The following is a 19,384-nucleotide window of genomic DNA, read 5'->3' as shown; positions in this document are numbered from 1 at the left end:
TATTCTTTCAGCGAGATGGGCTCAGCTTGGCTCCCTACGTCTGAAATGGGTTTCCAGTGTTGCTTTTTTATAGGTTTTTGTCACTTTGCTGGTACTGTGTACACAAGGCAATGCTGAATGACAGCAATTCACTAGGGCCTCTTGTTTCCCTTGGTGTTCAATAGTACAACTGCTCATAGACTTCTTTCCCTTGTAGGAATTGACAGCAGATACAATGAAGGCTGCAAGGAGCTGGCAAATTACCTTCTCTTTGGTTTGTACAACCAAAGTATCAGTGACACTGAGAGATCGGAGTTTTCTGAAGAAGCCCTAGACGGTAAGTCTGTGGTAACTTCATTTTTGAAGAAAAAGAAGTTTTTATTTCCTTTTTTTTTTTTTTCTGAGGCAATTGAAGTTAAGTGACTTTCCCAGGGTCACACAGCCAGGAAGTGTTAAGTCTCTGATGCCACATTTGAACTCAGGTCCTCCTGACTTCAGGCCTGCTGCTCTATCCACTGCACCACCTAGCTGCCCCGAGAAGTTTTTATTTCTATAAAACTTTTTATTTTCATTATCTCTTTTTTAGACCATTAAAAACGCAACTCTAAATCACAGACTCTGCCTTTTTTTTTTTTTTTTAAGTTAGTGGTTGTCATGTTCCTATTTGTTGCTGATGCTGCAAGCATCGTTCTCCACTTTCTGTCCCCTGTCCACTTGCTGGATAGTACTGAGAATGGCCACAACATACCTCTTGGGGAATAAAGAAACTTTAGTGGAAAGAGTAAACATCAATTAGTGGTTCCAAATCCCCTTAATCAGGTCCTGGCTTCTTTTTAATTATGAACCACTTCTGCACTCCTGTGGGTGTTTACCTCCTACCAGTGGAGGCAATGAGACCTGCTGGGAGAGAATCTTCTCTCAGGCTGTCTTGCGAGTCTGTGTGATGGCTGCTTTCCTGTGCAAACTTGTCTTCCCACTTGTGCTTATAAGATAACCCTTCGAGAACTCTCCTTATGGGAAGGACTTGACCTTGAACCTCAGTGTAGGGATAAAGTTTCCCTCTGACGGCAGCGCCTCTGGAGATGGTTTTCTGTACCACTTTTGTTAGGGAACACGCAATGCGGGGCGATATCGGCTTTCTCCTTTGCTTCCTGGCCTCTCTCAGTGTCCTGTGTTTATGGTGCTTTAGGCTGTTGCCTGGGGACGATTTCTTTGCCAGATGGAGCAGAAGCCGCAGGGAAAGGCAGATAAACACAGAGCAAGAGGGCTGCTGGTGCGTTGGTCACTTTGGGGAAGTGACATGAAAGGAAACATCTGACATGGAAATAGACTTGATGCTTAGTCTGGGGATGAGACATCTCCTGAAGGGTCAAAGTTCTCCACAGATATTCTCTAGCTTCATTTCATAGTTCCTTTGAACGAGTAAGTAAGAAAACACAAAAAGGAGAACAATGAAATTTATCAGTTTCATTTTTTAAAAAATCTAAAACAGAATCCTGCTTTAAATCCCCACATTTAATTTTAATTTTAAAAAATCCTTCTATGATTTGTACTTGTCTAAAGGATGATTGGACAAGTCATTTTTGTTTGAGCTGCTATAGAAAATTCATTAAATATGTAAGTACCTCTAGACAAGCCACATTATAAAAAAAAACTGAAACCAATATAATATTTTCTCTTTATTGACAGCCCATTCCTGGGCTATTCTGGACAAACTGAGGTTTGCTCTGATTAGTTCCATTTGGTTTAAATTTCCGAAGCTATAGGGCTACTGCTGTAGAAAATCCTTGGGATATATAATAGGTGATTTAGAATAATTTCAGTAAATGGGATCTTTTTAATCCAAGCACAGTTCAAGATTCTGTATTGTTTATTCTTTTTAAGTTGTCTTTCCACCTAGTCTAATCATTGCTCCTAACATTACATCCAACCAACTCCCACCTGCAGTCCTGCTACAGACATGAGAAGTGTACCCTTTCCCTCCTCCCAGAGCCTCCATGTGACTCTTAACATACATTCCGGGGAAGCTTTCTGGCTTTTTTTCTTTCTGAATGAAATACAGCCCTACCTGATCTTTTTGTTCCAAAGGGCTTAAGCTAAACCAGCACACCTTAGGAAGCAGAAGGCACTGACTGAACTAAATCATTCCTCGGACCTGTCAAAATAATCAACTTTCAGAATTTAGCTCAGATTCTGCCTCTTGCAAAAATTCCTTCCCAGATCTTGCAGTATAAAGCAACCTCTTCCCCAGCTCCATAATCTCAGTTTGTTATATGTATGTATTATTATTTATAGCTTTCTCCTTTTGTATAAATTCCTGTTCCCTCACTAGGTCATAATTCCCATGGGAAGTAGGACCCTTTGCCCAGTGATGCTAAGTGCAGGATCTTGCAAACAAAAGAGTGCTCAAGTATTTGTTGGGTTAAACGAAATTACAGAATAAAACTTATTTTTGCTACTATAGCAACCTTTAGCTACCTCAGAAGAAGATCCTTGCTAATGAGTACAATATCCAAGAGTACGAGGTACCTATTAACCAGGTTGGAAGCTGCAGCTTTTTTGAAATTACCTTTAAGGAATTTGCTCTTGATTTCTCTCAAGAGGCTTTATTATTTTTTACAGTGTTGCAATCCTACATCTTTCTCCTTCAGGCCAGCTCAATTCTACAGGTATTGAGAGAGACACACATTTAGAAAATGGTTCGCCTCAGTCATTGTGGAGCTTGTGGAGACATCAATGTAGAACTATAATATACAGTGTCATGAACTTTAACTTTACAGCATTGGAGTGGCCCAAAACAAAGTTCTAAGTGAGATCCAAAGAGGAGGGTAGTTCCTGGCAGAGGGTGAGAGGAAGGTTCCTGAAGGAGATTTTATATGAAATATTGGCTATGGAAAATAGCTGGGAATTCAGTAGAAGGAGAGAGAAGGAATGAGTATTCCAGGAATGGAGCACAGTATCAACAGCTAGGAGACAAAGGGAATAGAGCTGGGCCTGAAGTCAGGAAGACTCATTTCTCTTCCTAGGTTCATGTTTGATCTCAGACACTTGCTAGCTATATGATACTGGACAAGTCATTTCACCCTGTTTGCCTCAATTTCCTCAAATGTAAAATGAGCTGGAGAAGAAAATAACCAACCACTCCAGTGTCTTTGAGAAGAAAACCCAAATGGGGTCAAAGAGAGTTGGACAAGACTGAAAAAAACTGAACTCGATAAGCAAAAGCTTGGAGATTTGGAAAGTACAGGAATTTAGAGGGACAAAAAGTAGGTCAGTCTGATTAAAACACAGAATTCTTGAGATGAAATATGATGACAGTATGAAGAGTGGATTAGAGGGAAGAGAAATAAAAAGATAAGGGCCTTTTATTCTCTTGTGTTTTCTAGGCTTAAGGTAGCTAGGTGTAGTAGTAGACAGAGTGCTAGGCCTGGAGTTAGGAAGACTAATTCATCTTCCTGAGATCAAATCTGCCCTCAGATATTCCTTACTAGCTGTTTGCCTAGGTAAATGACCTAGTTTTGTCTGCCTTAGTTTCCTCATTTGACAGAGAGCCAAATACAAGTGAAAATGACTGAACAGCAATGAAGACAAAATATTCTTGGTGATAGCAGAGACCTGTATTGGGATAATATGAGTTGAGAAGAGGGAAATGATTCCAAGAAACGTAGAGGTTGAATTGGCAGGAATGGTTAGAATTTTGTAACTTGACATAAGGGAGAAAGAAGACTTAAAGATAACACTTGTGTTTTAAAATCAGGGGACTGAGAGGATGTTATTAACAGGGATCATGAAGTTAGAAGGGAGGAGAATCATGTTTAGAGAAGATGAAAAAAAAATTGGAAATAAGTGGAAATGTCTTTTAGGCAATTAGAGGAATGTTCTTGGAACTGTTTGTCTTTTCCATATTTTATTCTTTTCCCAATTACATGCAAAAATTTTAACATTTTTTTTTTAAATTTTGAGTTCCAAATTCTCTCCCTTCCTGCCACCTATCTTCCTTCCTTGAGAAGGCAATTGATTTATAATATGTGTACATTTGTATTTGGAACTCTTAAGGAAGATCAGGGCTGAAAGGAACATCTGTAGGGAGGTGATCATTAAAGTCATGATAATGAAGGTGATTGCCAAGGGAGAGAAGAGGCTAAGGATGGGTACACCTTTAGATAATAGCTACCTTAAGAGTTTGGAAAAAAGATAAGACATCAAAAGAGAAAGAGAAGTAGACTTGAAAGTGCAACCTAGATGGGAGTTGTTAGTCCTTGAAGGAACTGTCCTGAGAGGTATATTCAGCTCCTGCTTATAGGCCTTCCTTTTAGAGATATTTTCTTAAGCCTCCTTTCCATAAACAGACAGTCTTATTTATTTACTGTTTGAATTTATATGTGTAGAGAGCATTTTGTTTCCATCTTTTCAATTGGTCCTTCAATTTATTAGACTGGACTGACTTGGATATTTGTAGGCCACGGTGTGTGGTGAGTTTCATAATGGACTTGGAATCACAAGACCTGAGTTCAAATGTTGACTCTGATATTGACTAGCCTTGTGACCTTGGTCAAATGACCTAACCTATCTAAGCCACAGCTTCCTCTTCTGAAAAAGAGGGATGCTGCTGCATGATGCTGCCGGCTTCCGCATGGGAACCTGGAGTTAGAGCCTGGAGAGGCCTTGGAGGGGAACTGGTCCAACCTCTCCATTTACAGGTGATAACTTAGGCTCAGAGAGGTCAAGTGACTTGCACTCAAATTAGATAATATATATAAAACATTTTATAAGCTTTAAAGTTCTATATAAATGATATGCTATTATTAATTCATTCCTTTTACATGTTTAGACAAGGAGAGTATAGTGCCTTTGAAGCCACAAAGAAAAAATATCCAGAAAAGGTGGGGAGGGTTATTCTCAGATATTACAGAGGGGTTAAAAGCTGAGGACCCTTCTTCTCCACCTCCTCCCTACAAAGGCTTCTTAATTGGCAGGATCCAGGTGACCTTTGAGAGAACAAATTTCATTAGAATGATGGGAGCGTAATCTAGATAAGGGGCTGAGGGTTAAACTCTTAAAGGTAGTAAATTCTTGTGAATTTGAAATTAGTTAATGTCTTTAAAAAGTCTCTTTATTTCCCTTCGGCAAAAATAAAATCAGTAGAGCTAGAAAATGCAAGCAAGATGCTCTTAAGTTTGCAGGCAGTGGCAGAGGGGGCTTTCTATCTAGGACATCTCAATTGCTCAGAGCAGATTGAGAGGATACCTTTCCCTTTCCTCTTTTCTTCCCTCCATATTAAATCCTGATGATAAAATATTAGACTGTGGAAAAATTATTTGCATAAGATATTTCTGTTAAAAGTCTGGTACCTCAGGTCTGAGGGAAAAGATACAAAATTTTTAATACTGGTCTAAAGATATGAATAAATAGTTCCTTAAAGGGAGAGGTCACCTAATAGCCATTTGTTTAAGTATTTAAAATTATTAATAATTATTGAATTAATGATAATAATTGAATTAATAATAATTCAGAACAACTCTTAAGTTTTTATTTCATAGCCATTACATTGGAAAAGATAGTAAAAGATGAAAAAATTCAATATTGGTGACAATGTGGAAAGATAGTTGAATAGATTTATTGCTGATAGAGGTGTGTGTTCAACTATTTGTTGAATGATTTAAAATTACTTGAGAGAAGTTACAAAATTGTTTCCTCCCATTAACCAAATGGATTGACTTCACAGTTATTGATGATTAAAAAAAAAATCTTAACTATGTGAAAATATTTATAGTAGCACTATTTATAATGTAAAAAAAAAAAGCTGGAAATAAATCTTGTCACCAAGGATTGGGGAATGGCTGAGCAAACTATAGTGTAGCAATATATGAAATAATAGAATATAAAGAATGTAAAGACATGTGAAAAGACCTGTATAAAGTGATTTAGATTGGACAAAACAGAGTCAAAATAGCAGTATGCAGTTATTGCAACTATATAAATGAAAGTAAATTTAAATGTCAGTAATACCTAGTTTAAAAGATTGGCCCCTACTGGTACTCATTTATAAAGCATACTTTCTTTTACTTATTAAATTTCGCTTTTTTGTTGTTTGATTTTACTTTATTTGCTGTTTATTGACACATCTAAATTATGCATTGTGTTTTCCCCATAATCTTATCTTGTCTCTCTCCCTTTGATGATTATTTTCCAGAGAATTTATAAAAATAAACTTGTAGATGTCTCCAGGGCATCTTCAATTTTTTCCACTCACAACCCCTTTTCACCAGACTACTTTTTACATGATCCCAGGTATATAGATATGTAAAATAGGTATGCAAATCATCCATTTACTGATAATAACAAGTCATAAGTTTATGACCTCCACATTCAGTTATGAGACCCCATAGAGGATCACGATCCACACCTAAGAGGCTAGGGCTTAGACCAGGCTCTAAAACTTCAAGGAATGAAGCAGCTACATATAAAGAAAAGATTGTCTCTGAGAGAAAGAAAGAAAAACAAAAACTGACTCCATTAATATCAAAGAAAAATATGTTAACAAGAGTGATATGATTTTTCCTAAAGGCTCAATTGCCCCTTGGAGCCCTGGTGGGCTGCTCAAGAACAGTCTAACTGTTGAGGAATTGGAGACAGCAGCACAGAAATAACTTCACCAGTCCTTTTAATAAATGGAAAACTACTATAGTGTAATGTTACATATTAGATACTGGTCACAATCTTCCTTTTTGCCATTTTGCTTGCTTTTTGGGGAGATGTACATTATGGGGAACTGAATTGTGAAGCTGATGAATAGTTTGTATGCCAGCACAAACTGTAGCAATAAAGATGATTCTCTTACTTTTCTGTTGTTTTGGTACTATAATAATTGCTTTGATAAATTGATTCCAACCAATCATGATTATTCTTCTGAAGTCCAAAGAAATGCCAAGATTCCATTTATAGAAAATTATTTTTACCCATAAAAACTTTGCTTCCTTCCTCCTAGCTTTTCCTGCTTTCAGAGCCAAGCTATAAACCTTCCCAAAGCTGCCAAGTGTTGGGGCCTGACTGCTCCAGTTTGCTGCTCTGTACCAGAGCCGCCAATTACCTAACCTATAGGACAATTTCTCAGTGGGCACAAAAACAACAGCAAATGACGTCTCCTGTCTTGGAGCTGTTTTCCTAGGATTGTCATATTTTTTTTTTCCTTCATAATTACTTGCTTTGTTTTCCTTCTTGCAATTAAACCTGATGCTTGGGCCCTTAGCAGTCAGATTGCAGACTTGGTTCTAGATAGAACAATTGACAGCAGAAAACTAAGCTATATTTTTCATTTCAACAAACATTTATTATACATTTATTTACTGTATGTGAGGCCTTGTGCTTCATTCTTGGAATACAGTGCTCAAAAGAACATAGACTCTGTTCTTAAGGAACATTTCATAGAGAAAGGATACATACAAAGAGGGTGAAAGGGACAAGAGACCCAGGCTTCTCATATTCATCATGTCTTCTGGGGCTGTAATACTCTGTTCCAGTCACATACCATAATCTGTTCAGCTATTCTGCATTCACTGGGCATCTACTGTCTTTATACATCCCTTTTTACCACGGAGTGCTGCTGTGACTATTTTAGGGTGTATGGTGTCTTTTCTTGGGATCCCTGGGCTAAAGAGTTTAGGAACAAATTCTGCTCTTTACTTCAGTGGGATAGAGAGGTGGGTGGAGGTAGCTAGAGATTTTATCTCTTTAGATATCTTCTCTCATTCCCTCTCTGCTGGGTTATCTCCCCACTCAACCCATTGTCTAGTTCCAGGCCAAAGTAATTTGCAGAGATTACAGGTCTGACCTTGCCACTCCTCTGCTCAGTTATTACCTCTGAGGTTGAAAACTCTTCCTAAGCTGGGCTCTTCCTGCCTATCCAGGCTTCCCATTCTGCTTCCCTCCACAAACTCTCTGAGCAATTACGTTGGCCCACTGGCCATTCTTCATCCATTTCCCGACTCCATGCCTTTTACACCGGCTTTGCGCCATTCCTGGAACTGGCGGCTCCCTCACTCCCACCTTGTAGTTAGTTACTTCATTCCTTTCGTTCTTGGTTCAAATCCCGCTTTCTACTAGACCTCTCCTGACTTCTCACTGTTGGTACCTTTCCTCTATGGTTACCTTCCATCTGCATGGACATAGATCTTTACATCCTCTGATGAAATGAGCTCCTTGAGGGCAGGAAGTATGCTTTTGCCTCTCTTTGTATCCTTAGGGCTTAGTCACAGTGCCTTACACATAGTAAGTGTGACAAATGCTAATTGACTCACTGACATAATACCTCCTTCCAAATATTAACTTTTTATATATTTTTAATCACCTTTCCTGAATTTTTGTTTTTGAGTTGAAATCTTAAGAGTTTTTAAAAGAAGCATTTCTCTTACTATCTGTGATTTGTGGATGCTTTTTTAATTATTCAAAAAGTTGTTGATCATCTGCATTTATTCATTTGTATATTCTTTAACTATTGAGATTCTAGTCTTATATCAATCACACCAATTCCATCTGTACTTTAGATACCAGACTTTCATTAGAGATAACTGATGCAAAAGTTTTCCCCCACTTAAAAGTTTTTTTTATCCTGTGTTGATTGACAAGACATTTTTCAATTGCAATGCTTAAAGAACATAACAATGATTTTCTTAAGAAAAGAGTATTTTTTTTGAGTCACAATATAACTTTCAAATATGGCACAATCTCAGACATTGATGCCAGAAGTGGGGGGCAATGGGGTCAGAAGTCCTAGGTTCAGGACTCAACTTTGTTACCTACTTTTTATACTCTGGATAAATGACTTAATCTCTCTGAGCCTCAGTTTGTTCTCCACAAAATGGAAATAATAAGACATATAATATACCTCTTAGTGAGTTATTGTGAAGAAAGAGTTTGGTTAACTGTAAAATATAACAGAAATGTAGTATCATTAATAAAAGGGTTCATTCAACTTTTCAGAATTTTATAGCTTGTTTAATAAGTTTATTCTTTGTTCATAATACCTCTGCAGGGAAAAACTGTTCATGTTTCTGTTCTTTTTTTTACAGATGTAATTATATTGATCAAATCTGACAGTGTTCATCTATACTGCAATCCTGTGAATTACCGTTATCTCTTGTCCTATGTAGCACATTGGAAAAACTTACACATCCACTGCATGACTGAAAATGAGGTGAGGAAATGATGGAATTGTACTCCGAGAACATCCTTCCTGTGAAGAGGTACTGACTTAAGAAACAAGGCTGCAGAGGTGGTTTAAATCAGGAGGAATAATTATAATAATAATGGACATTTATCTCGTGCTTTAAGATTTACAAAGCACTTGTATGAAGTCTCTTCTGAATGGTAAGAGCTGTTTTAGGAAGCAAATTGTGTGCACTACCCTGGGCAGCAGATACTGGAGAAGAAGGGCATAGAAAAAGTGGGACCTGTACCCCTCTCTTCTTATCTACACAGCCAACTCAGTTACTTATTCTCCATCCTTGTCTTCAGGAGATTACATAATAGGAAATGGAGGTGGAGATTGATGACTTAGCATGATCCTGGGAACAGTGCAAGCTCTCCTAAAAGCTAAGTGGTTAGCTTGATCTTGTGCTTATCTTTTCAAATTTTTGGTGGGAAACTTCAGATGCAGTTCCAAAGGTACTTTACAAATGATTTTTTATGGCAACAGTGTTTATATTGGAGTGAAAATTACTGAAGGAAACATCTCTCAGCATCTTGCTTTTAAAATCTTTGCCCAGTAGAAATGTGTCCCATAACAGCTACAATAGCTAACCAAATTTTGATTTGGCCTGGCATTTTCAGGCTTAGTAATTAAGAGAGAAAGAATTATTTTTCTTCCTCCCAGGAAAAGAACAAAAGAATACCCTCTTTTCTAGACAAAAAATACAGCCGCTGCAAAATCATAAGTTTCTCATTCATGTGAGAATGTATGTTTTGATGAGACATAAAAGTTTTAATATTGTTCAAGAAGCAATTCTCTTAGCTTTTAGAACAGGAGTTATTAATTGTTTTCGTATGATGAGCTTTTTGGTACTAAAAGCCCCATCTTAGAATAATAGTTTTAAATGTATGAAATATGTAGGATTGCAAAGGAAACCAATTATATTGGAATATGTGTATCAAAATTTTTTTTTTTTAAGTTTTTGGAGTCCAGGTTAAGAACTCCTGTCCTAGAGTGTGCTTGGTACTTTTTTCAGAGTAGGAACTCTTTTGCTCAGAGCTCTAGGTCTCAACAGCCAATCCAAATCCCAACTATGAATAGGGCAGGTGCAAATTTATTTTACCTCAAGCTTTTGTACAAACAGTTGTTGAACATTTATTAACCATCTACCATGTTCAAGGCTCTCTGTCTGGGTACAGAAACATTGACCTGGGCACTCAAGGAATTTGCAGTACAGTAAAGGAGATAAAGCATGTACAGGAATCTCACACCCTGCCTTGCATTATAATTGAATTCATAATTGTACAAAATAGATGAGAGTTCAGAGGAGGGTAAGATTTCTTCTAGCTGGAAATGAAAGACAGCTTCAATAGTTTGGAAAGAATAGGATTTAGGGTTTTTTTCCTAAGTAATTCCTTACCACGTTTTTTTCCTTGAATAGATTTACTCACATATACTCTGGTATAAATTTGGGGTGGCTATTGAAGGGTTAAGAATTTGTAGCTTTTTGAAAAGGTTGGACTATGATCTTTAATATCTCTTCTACTTATCTATTGTCTTGTAACTCTCAAATTTTAATTTTCTTTTTAAAAGAAAATCTAGTTAACAATGAGAATTTATCAAGTATATCTGTTTCCTAATGTGATCTATACTACTAGATTAATTTTGTTCACTGTTTTTCTCGCTTGCTTATTTCTTCTTTGGAAGAGTGTATATAATTATGTGATTCTCTTTTTTGTCCCAACCTATTCACAATGATGATACCTTTAGCTGAGTCTAAAAGACTCAGCTAAAAAAAACAAGGAGAACTCAGATTGAAGGATTCCAAATACCACTTAGATGTCATAGACTGGTTTTTAGTAGAACTCCACTGTCCTTACATTTGAGAAATGAGAAGGCAAGCAGAATCTTTTTCTGCTTCTGGAACAGGACTTGTTACTGGCTGAATTTTTGGCTTGCTGCTACTTAAAAGTTCTCTCAGTATATAGTGATATTGTCAGGTTGATGCTGCCTTTGGAATTTTAGAGGATGGCACTTATTAAGACTTTGGCTGCTCTGCCAAGGGTGATTGGTAAGGTCAATTCAAAGTGGGTTTTTCCCCCTACCATGGGGACGACCTGGGCATATTTATAGGAAGTAATAAGTATGTAAAAAGAGATTGAAAATCATCAATTGAATGAAGGTGATAGAGCCTTGTTTCTAGAGGAAAGTGGAAGGGAAGGCATCCAGGGCAAGGGCCCTTTTAATACTGGGCAAAGCATCCAGAGCAGAGGCAAGAGGAATTTTTGAACCAGAGCTCTTAATAGATAGTGATCTTGGCTCCCTCCTCTGCTCAGCAGGGGTGAGGCTCTCTCCTCTGCTAAATGAAATGACTTGGTTTTAATTGTAGCGTATTCTACTATGTTTTCTATTAAACCAGCAAAAATTGGGATCGGAGCACTGTGCTGTCTTGACAGCCAACCCTTAAAATTTTTCTTTGTCTGGAATAATGCATGCATTGCTGACTGGTATTGCTTCTGAAAGGTCCCATTCAGAGGTCTAGGAGCACTGCCTTCCTGACTAAATGGGCCTGCTGCTGGGAGGCCGTCAATGTCCCAGAAGGAGGCCCTGCCTTCTCCTCGTACCTGGAAACTATGTAGATGGGCAGTCTTTGTACTTCCACCTCTGGATGTCTTGCTGAGAAGCTCCTACTCTGCACGGGTTATTTGGCAAAACTCACTTGTTACTTCTGGATAGTGGCGAAGCCATTTGTGATATAAAATCATGCTTACTGGCAGAGACGATCTGGGGAGTGGATTGTAAAACCCAGTTATTTCTGAGAATTATTTTTAAAGTCCTACATTAAGATGCAGTGTGATGCAATGAAAGGAGCCCTGGAATGGGGGTGGGAACCAAACCCTGTCCAGCTCTGCTCCTAACTAGAGAGGATCGTGGGCAAGTCATTTCCCCTCCTCTGGTCAGACTGGATTGTCTTCAGGCTCCCCACTAGCTCTCTGATTCACTGGCTTCCTTTTCTCTCTAGTATGAAAATGAAGAAGCGGCTGAGGAATTTAAAATTGCAAGCTTTGTGGACATGGTTCGAGACTGTAGCCGAATCGGCATACCCTACAGTTCTCAAGGTGAGTAACAAGGACAAGTGACGCTGGTGGGGGTGACCAGCCGTGGCCTTGCAGTCGTGGGCCCTTGTGCCGGGCGCACAGAAGGGGGATTGTCACCCTTCGCCAGGCTGTCCCTTGGTTATAATTAGCAGCGATGCATCGGTGACTGCTCCCAGGCAGGTAGAACTGCCTAGTCAGGAATTTGTGTTGCAGACACCCTTTTTTTATAGCTATAAATATGGGCCTTCTTGAGGGAGCTCTTGCTTTTTAGAAACAAGTCATTAGGATAACTGTATGAAAGAGAAGGCTGACTTGGCAGATATGTTAAAAAATTATATGTAAAAGAAAAAGGATTGGCTAAGTCCAGCGGTATTTTGTGTTTTCCAAGAAGTTTTTATCTCCGAGCTTCTATGTAAGGAAGGAGGAATTCTTTTGGCTTGGCAGGTTCCCTTTTTTGGGACTGGGGAAGTTGGCTGGCCTTGTTTCCTGTGGGATAGAAGCCAAGCTTGAGTCTATTATAATTATATCTACTAAATGATGCAAGATGTCTGCAACAGAACAGTTATTTGGAACTTTTCTCCCTAGGAAAAAAAAACAAATTAGATAAAGTTTATTACAATGAGATAAGGATTTGTATGATTTACAGAGAATTTTGGTAACTCTCTCCCAACTCCAACCACAAACTGTACACAAAGTATTGTTGTAAATTATAGCTATCTCTAGATGATTTGCTTAGATTATGAATATTTACATCATTTTTTCTTCTTGAATTATTTGTTCCATGTTCCAATCTATGATGACTTCATTGGATTTTCTGGTTTGTGGTGGTGGTATTTTTCCTGAATGAGAACTTTGTGAAAATACAATAAAAGAACATTCTATAATTTGAAGGTCAGAGCAGGCCTGATGCCTTCCTTAGAGGCTAATAATCATGGTAGGTCAGGTTCAGACTGGTATGTCTATTAGATCAGGGCTGATAACAAGCTGTATTATAATAGATTCTCCCGTGTTTGCTTCTTCCAGGTCACCTGCAGATATTTGATATGTTTGTGGTGGAGAAGTGGCCAATCGTTCAGGCTTTTGCACTTGAAGGCATTGGTGGGGATGGATTTTTTACCATGAAATATCAGGTATATTTAAGATTATTTTGTCTTGATCAACACACAGAACTGATAGAATTGATATAGCATTTTCTTGGGAGGTCACAATGACATTTTAGAGTGGTTAATATCATGTAGGAAGTTAGTAAGGGTACTGGAAGTATGTATTTTAATGGCAGTCCTCAATCTTCCAATACCTAAAATAACGAGATTTTTTCCCCTTTATATTTCAGTTCATTCCAACCAAGTGCTTCCTATGTATAAGGCTCTCCCTGTACTGGGGAGACAGTAAGACACAAATGCTACCTTCAGGGAGCTTATGTGGTAATAAATAGGAATGATTCTTGTTTACAAACATTTGTATAGTATCTACTTTGCTATGAGCGAAGGCAGTGTGCTAAGTACTTTATAATCATTGTCTCATTTGGTCCTCATTACAATCCTGAGAAGTAGCTGCTGTTATCGTTCCCATTTTACAGATGAGGAAACTGAAGCACAGGGGTTAAGTGATATCGCAGGATCCCACAGATAATAAATGTCTGAGGCTGGATTTGATTCAGATCTTCCTATCTCCAGGCCCAGTTCTCTCTGAATAATGGGAGCATCATCTTGTTGCCCCCAGCTAGGATACAAGACTGATCATGATAAGTACATAGGAGAAGTCAAGGCCAAATGCAATATGAAATTTCAATAGGGAAAGATCATTTTCATATGGACCTGTTAGAAAGATTCATTTTCCTGAGTTCAAATCTAGCCCCTGGCACTTCCTAGCTGTATGATCCTGAGCCAGTTACTTAACCCTGTTTGCCTCCATTTCTTCATTTATAATATGAGTTGAAGAAGGAAAAGGCAAATTGCTCCAGTATCTTTGCCAAAAAAACAAAACAACAACACATAAAAATGCTCCAAAGTAATCCCCATCATAACATACTCAACAATTAGTCATCTAGTCCCTGCCGGAGCTCTCCCTTTGGGAGATAACCCAGCAGCTCTTGAAGTAACCTGTTCTACTCTGAGCCAGGTGTCATTGTGAAGACCAAGTCTAAACTTGCCCCTTGGAAATTTCTACTGTTAGCTCTTGGTTCTACCCTTTGGAGTCAAACAGAATAAATATATTTGACAAATCTTCAATATGACAACTTTCAAATATTTGAATATATCTAATGGATTCCCTTTTCCTCCCCATCCCAAGTTCTCTCTTCTCTAGGCTAAAAATCTCCAGTATTTTCATCTAATCCTTATTTGATATTGTTAACCCAGAGCCTCATCATGGTTTCTAATACCATGAGACACATAACCATCTCATGATGAGAATTATTTTTAAACTTCTTCCAAGTTGAGTTATTTTGCCAGTCTAGTAATAATGGTGTTTGTGTAGATAGTACCAGGGAGATATGGGCAGGAGGGCAGTTTTTAGTAAATTCAGAGGAGTGAACAGATAAGCAAAGTAGTAAGGTATCCAAAATGCCCTTTCTAGGAGAGCCCATACCATCTAGGGTACAGAAGCAGAAACAAGCCTTTTGGGGCCAGCACAGGTTATGGTTCTGTACATTTAGAAATGACACCATGTTTTCCAATCACCTATGTCTCTGAAGATAGTAATAGTAGTATTACTGGATTCACCTCCTTGGTGGTTTTTTCCCCTGAAGTGTAAATGAAATAGTATGTGCCTTTGGATTTTCTGAGGATAAAATACAAAATTTCCTTTTGGGATTTTATTGAGTCCTAAATTCTCCCATTCACAACAAAGATGCTTATTCTGCTTTTCTATCGACCTCCCAACCCATAAGAGATTAAAAGTATACCTGAAGTTTTCCTGCATTGTCTTCAACTACCAATAAGAAATTAAGTAAAATAAATTAACAAATAATAAAATTTAAAAATAGGTCTCCTTTATTTTCTACTCATTTTTTTTCCTATTCATATTTTACCTGCCTTCACTCCAATGTCTTGCTCTCAGATTTCCACCATTCCTAGTCTCTGATGGTAGAAAAATCTGAAATTATCTTTCCACCTTGCTTTACCCTTTGAGAATGATATTTTTCCTTTCTTTGCATTAAGCGCTAATTTTTTTTTTATTAGAATTTGGCTTTCATCTTCTTATGAAGTAGGATGACTAAAAAATGCCTGTAGAAGAAAGATAATAAAAAAAGATGATAAAATAACTGCTTTTCTATGCATAGAGCAGAAAATTCTCTACTGAGGCTTACATATAGTGTGGCCTTAGAATTTAGTAGGTCAGGCAATGATGAATAGGGAAAGCCCCAAATTCTTTGAATATTGGTCCAACAACAGCTAAACATTATGCAGTTTTCCAACCAAACCCCCTAATAAGTCTTATATGTGCTTGTCATCTTGGTCCAGTTAAGCTATATTCAGAAAAGCTCATTCCCAAAAGTTTGGCCATTTGGGTGATGAATTTTTTCAGTACCTCAATTCATGAAAAACATGTGACTTGGGGAGAGCTACATGTATATGAGTGGAGAGAAGCCTCATACCCAGGGCTCTAATTCCAGAGCCTGGCTTCTGTACTGAAACACAGAACGCTTGCATTTGTTAGAGTGGGGAGAACCTCCACTAGGGAAATCCAGTTGGGAAAATTGGAAACCAGCCATTGCCTTAGGTAAATTTCATCTGTAAACCTTAATGTTCCATATAAATCCATTCTTGCTTGTCATTATTGGTTCTTGTGGAAACAAATAAACAAGGACCCATTTAACTAAGTATTCATCTGAGGGAGCTTAATTTAAAAAAAAAAAAAAGCTTTTATTACATGAAACAGTTTTGGAAATCATTTTCTGTCCTGATTTATGAACCACACAAGAAAATTAATCTCAAAAACATAGGTGGTTTCCCCCTCCCCCCCAAAAATTGTACTATTCACCTTATTCTTTGGACTTATTTTTGAAAATATTGGCTATGCCTAAAAATCAAATTCATGCCCAAAAGACTGATGAAGATGCTCAATAGAATGCTCTGCATTTTAAAGAATACTTGAGGATCATTAGAATAAACAGCTGGTCTCCCAAGGTGACTTTCCTGAAGCAGACAAGCTTCCTTCAGAGGGGCAATTTGTGATCTGTTTATTAAAATATCAGCTTCTATATTTGGTCCCTATTTTCCATGCTTTTCCTGTGTAGCACCAGGCCTGCAGAAGTCCATGGGCTCCAGGATCCTCTTGTTGAACAGAAGATGATTTTAAGGGTTCTTACAGTTCTGTTTTGACTGTTTTAGCCTCTGTGTTTCAGTTGCAGGATGTAAGTATGGACTTGTGGAAAGTCTACAGCCGGATGGATCCTGTGTCACTGGAGAATTTGCTGTCCCAGGTAATAAAGTTTAACTCTACATGTCTCCTAGACCAGATCCAGTTAATATACTCTGGGGAGACTGGATTACGAGAAATGAGTGGGGAATTTTGGTAGCTTTAGTTCAGCAGCAGAATAAGGGGCTCCCTATTGTCTGTCTGCCCATGGTTGTTAATAATTTCCAGGATCTGGATTTGGTCTTTGAAGAGCAGGTCTCTGAGGACCTGTTCAAGGTCAGACAGTTCTACTTTCTTCACTTAGCCTCATTTCATGAAAGCCTTGGTGCATTTATTTGAATTCTTCATATTGCTCATTTCATTTTGCTTCTCATATTGCATTATATTCCTCTAGCATTACTTACTCAGCCATTGTCCAGGCACAAGGGACATTGTCGTTGCGCCCCTGCTACTCTGCTTTTTGGTGCTGATTGCTTCATTGTCAAATGACACTGTTTCATCCACAGCTTCACATCCCTACCTGAGGAAATTTCTTCAGCTACTCATGGAGTCTCACCCATGCACTCTAGACTCCTTCATGTAGTGCTTTATTGCTTTCTTAATTCTAAAAAGGGTACCTCAGGGAACATAAACTGAGAAGATGGATACATTCCATGATGTCCCTTTTGGTAGCTTGAGTTAATGATAATGGTTTCTGAGGGTAACTATACTTGTCAACTGCTGGATGTCAGGAGACAAGGTTCTTTTGGTGGTTCAAGTATTGTCTGACTCTGATTGAGTTACTTTAACTTTCTGTAAAATGGGGAAAATCTTAAATATTATTTCTCCCACTTTTTGGCAATTATTATAAAAGCATATTATTTAGAGGTGAAAATGACCTTTGAAACAGGATCCAGCCCTGTTAGGATAAGGGGTTTGCCCAGGGTCCCACAGGGAGGAGTAGACCTGGAATTCCAGCCAAGGCCCTCTGCCTCTAAAGCCTTTCCCTTTGATCCCACCCCTGCCCCTGCGTGATGGCAGGATGATGATGGAATCCTGCATTGAATGTAGGACCTCATGAAGCTCTTTGGAAGGCAAGTGCCAAACCCAACCAGCACAGCAGTTGTTCTGTTACCTCATCCCTCTGTGCAGCTCAAAGACCTTGGCTAGGTACCAAGCCAAGAAGTGACTTGTCTGTGGTCATGTTTGTCAGCTATAGAGGAGACTTCAGAGCCTGAGCTCGACAACCCATAATGCCCTAGGACCAGAGTTAAGTGAATGGAGAGTCAACTAAGAAGCCCATCTGCCTTACCTCTATTAGCCTCTTGGTGCTTGGAAGGACCTCAAAGTCTGGGCCAGGGGTAGAGGTGGAAATGGAAGCAAAGTCTCTTACCTGCCCTAGAAAAGAAACAATGGGCTCCTTTCTGTAGAAAGCTTCAGAGAAGCCTCTTCGTTTAGACTTATCTAAAATGCCAGCTTTTGGAATAAGAACGCACTATTTGACAAAAATTGCTGGGAAAATTGGAAATTAGTATGGTAGAAACTAGGCATGAACCCACACTTAACACCGTACACCAAGATAAGGTCAAAATGGGTTCATGGCCTAGGCATAAAGAATGAGATTATAAATAAATTAGAGGAACATAGGATAGTTTACCTCTCAGACCTGTGGAAGAGGAAGGAATTTATGACCAAAGAAGAACTAGAGGTCATTATTGATCACAAAATAGATAATTTTGATTATATCAAATTGAAAAGTTTTTGTACAAACAAAACTAATGCAGACACAATTAGAAGGGAAGCAATAAACTGGGAAAACATTGTTACAGTCAAAGGTTCTGATAAAGGCCTCATTTCCAAAATATATAGAGAACTGACTCTAATTTATAAGAAATCAAGCCATTCTCCAATTGATAAATGGTCAAAGGATATGAACAGACAACTCTCAGACGAAGAAATTGAAACTATTTCTGCCATATGAAAAGATGCTCCAAGTCATTATTAATCAAAGAAAGGCAAATTAAGACAACTCTGAAATATCACTACACACCTGGCAGATTGGCTAGAATGACAGGGAAAGATAATGCAGAATGTTGGCAGGGATGTGGGAAAACTGGGACATTAATGCATTGTTGGTGGAATTGTGAACACATCCAGCCATTCTGGGGAGCGATTTGGAACTATGTTCAAAAAGTTATCAAATTGTACATACCCTTTGATCCAGCAGTGTTACTACTGAGCTTATACCCCAAAGAGATACTAAAGAAAGGAAAGGGACCTGTATGTGCCAAAATGTTTGTGGCAGCCCTGTTTGTAGTGGCTAGAAGCTGGAAAATGAATGGATGCCCATCAATTGGAGAATGGTTAAGTAAATTGTGGTATATGAATGTTATGGAATATTATTGTTCTGTAAGAAACGACCAGGAAGATGATTTCAGAGAGGCCTGGAGAGACTTACAGGAATTGATGCTGAGTGAAATGAGCAGGACCAGAAGATCATTATACACTTCAACCACAATACTATATGATGATCAAATCTGATGGACTTGGCCCTCTTCAACAATGTGATGAACCAAATCAGTTCTAATAGAGCAGCAATGAACTGAACCAGCTACACCCAGCAAAAGAACTCTGGGAGATGACAATGAACCACTACATAGAATTTTCAATCCCTCTACCTTTGTCCGCCTGCATTTTTTATTTCCTTCACAGGCTAATAATACACTATTTCAAAGTCCGATTCTTTTTGTACAGCAAAATAACTGTTTGGACATGTATG

General features: G+C 38.3%; 1 protein-coding gene across 4 annotated transcripts in view; it reads left to right on the top strand.

Moving 5' to 3' along the window:
* Positions 1-19,384, top strand: part of DNAAF9 (dynein axonemal assembly factor 9) — a 162,192-nt gene that overhangs the window by 30,730 nt on the left and 112,078 nt on the right. For all 4 annotated transcript variants that reach the window (XM_051965843.1, XM_051965841.1, XM_051965840.1 and 1 more), the window contains 5 exons: positions 197-316; positions 9,048-9,172; positions 12,189-12,285; positions 13,288-13,394; positions 16,613-16,690. In XM_051965843.1, the coding sequence (XP_051821803.1) occupies positions 197-316; positions 9,048-9,172; positions 12,189-12,285; positions 13,288-13,394; positions 16,613-16,690 (527 nt within the window). The remainder of the gene's footprint in view (positions 1-196; positions 317-9,047; positions 9,173-12,188; positions 12,286-13,287; positions 13,395-16,612; positions 16,691-19,384) is intronic.

This window comes from Antechinus flavipes, chromosome 6 (assembly GCF_016432865.1).
Source record: "Antechinus flavipes isolate AdamAnt ecotype Samford, QLD, Australia chromosome 6, AdamAnt_v2, whole genome shotgun sequence".
Taxonomy (NCBI): Eukaryota; Metazoa; Chordata; class Mammalia; order Dasyuromorphia; family Dasyuridae; genus Antechinus; species Antechinus flavipes.
This window is presented reverse-complemented; position numbering and strand designations above follow the sequence as displayed.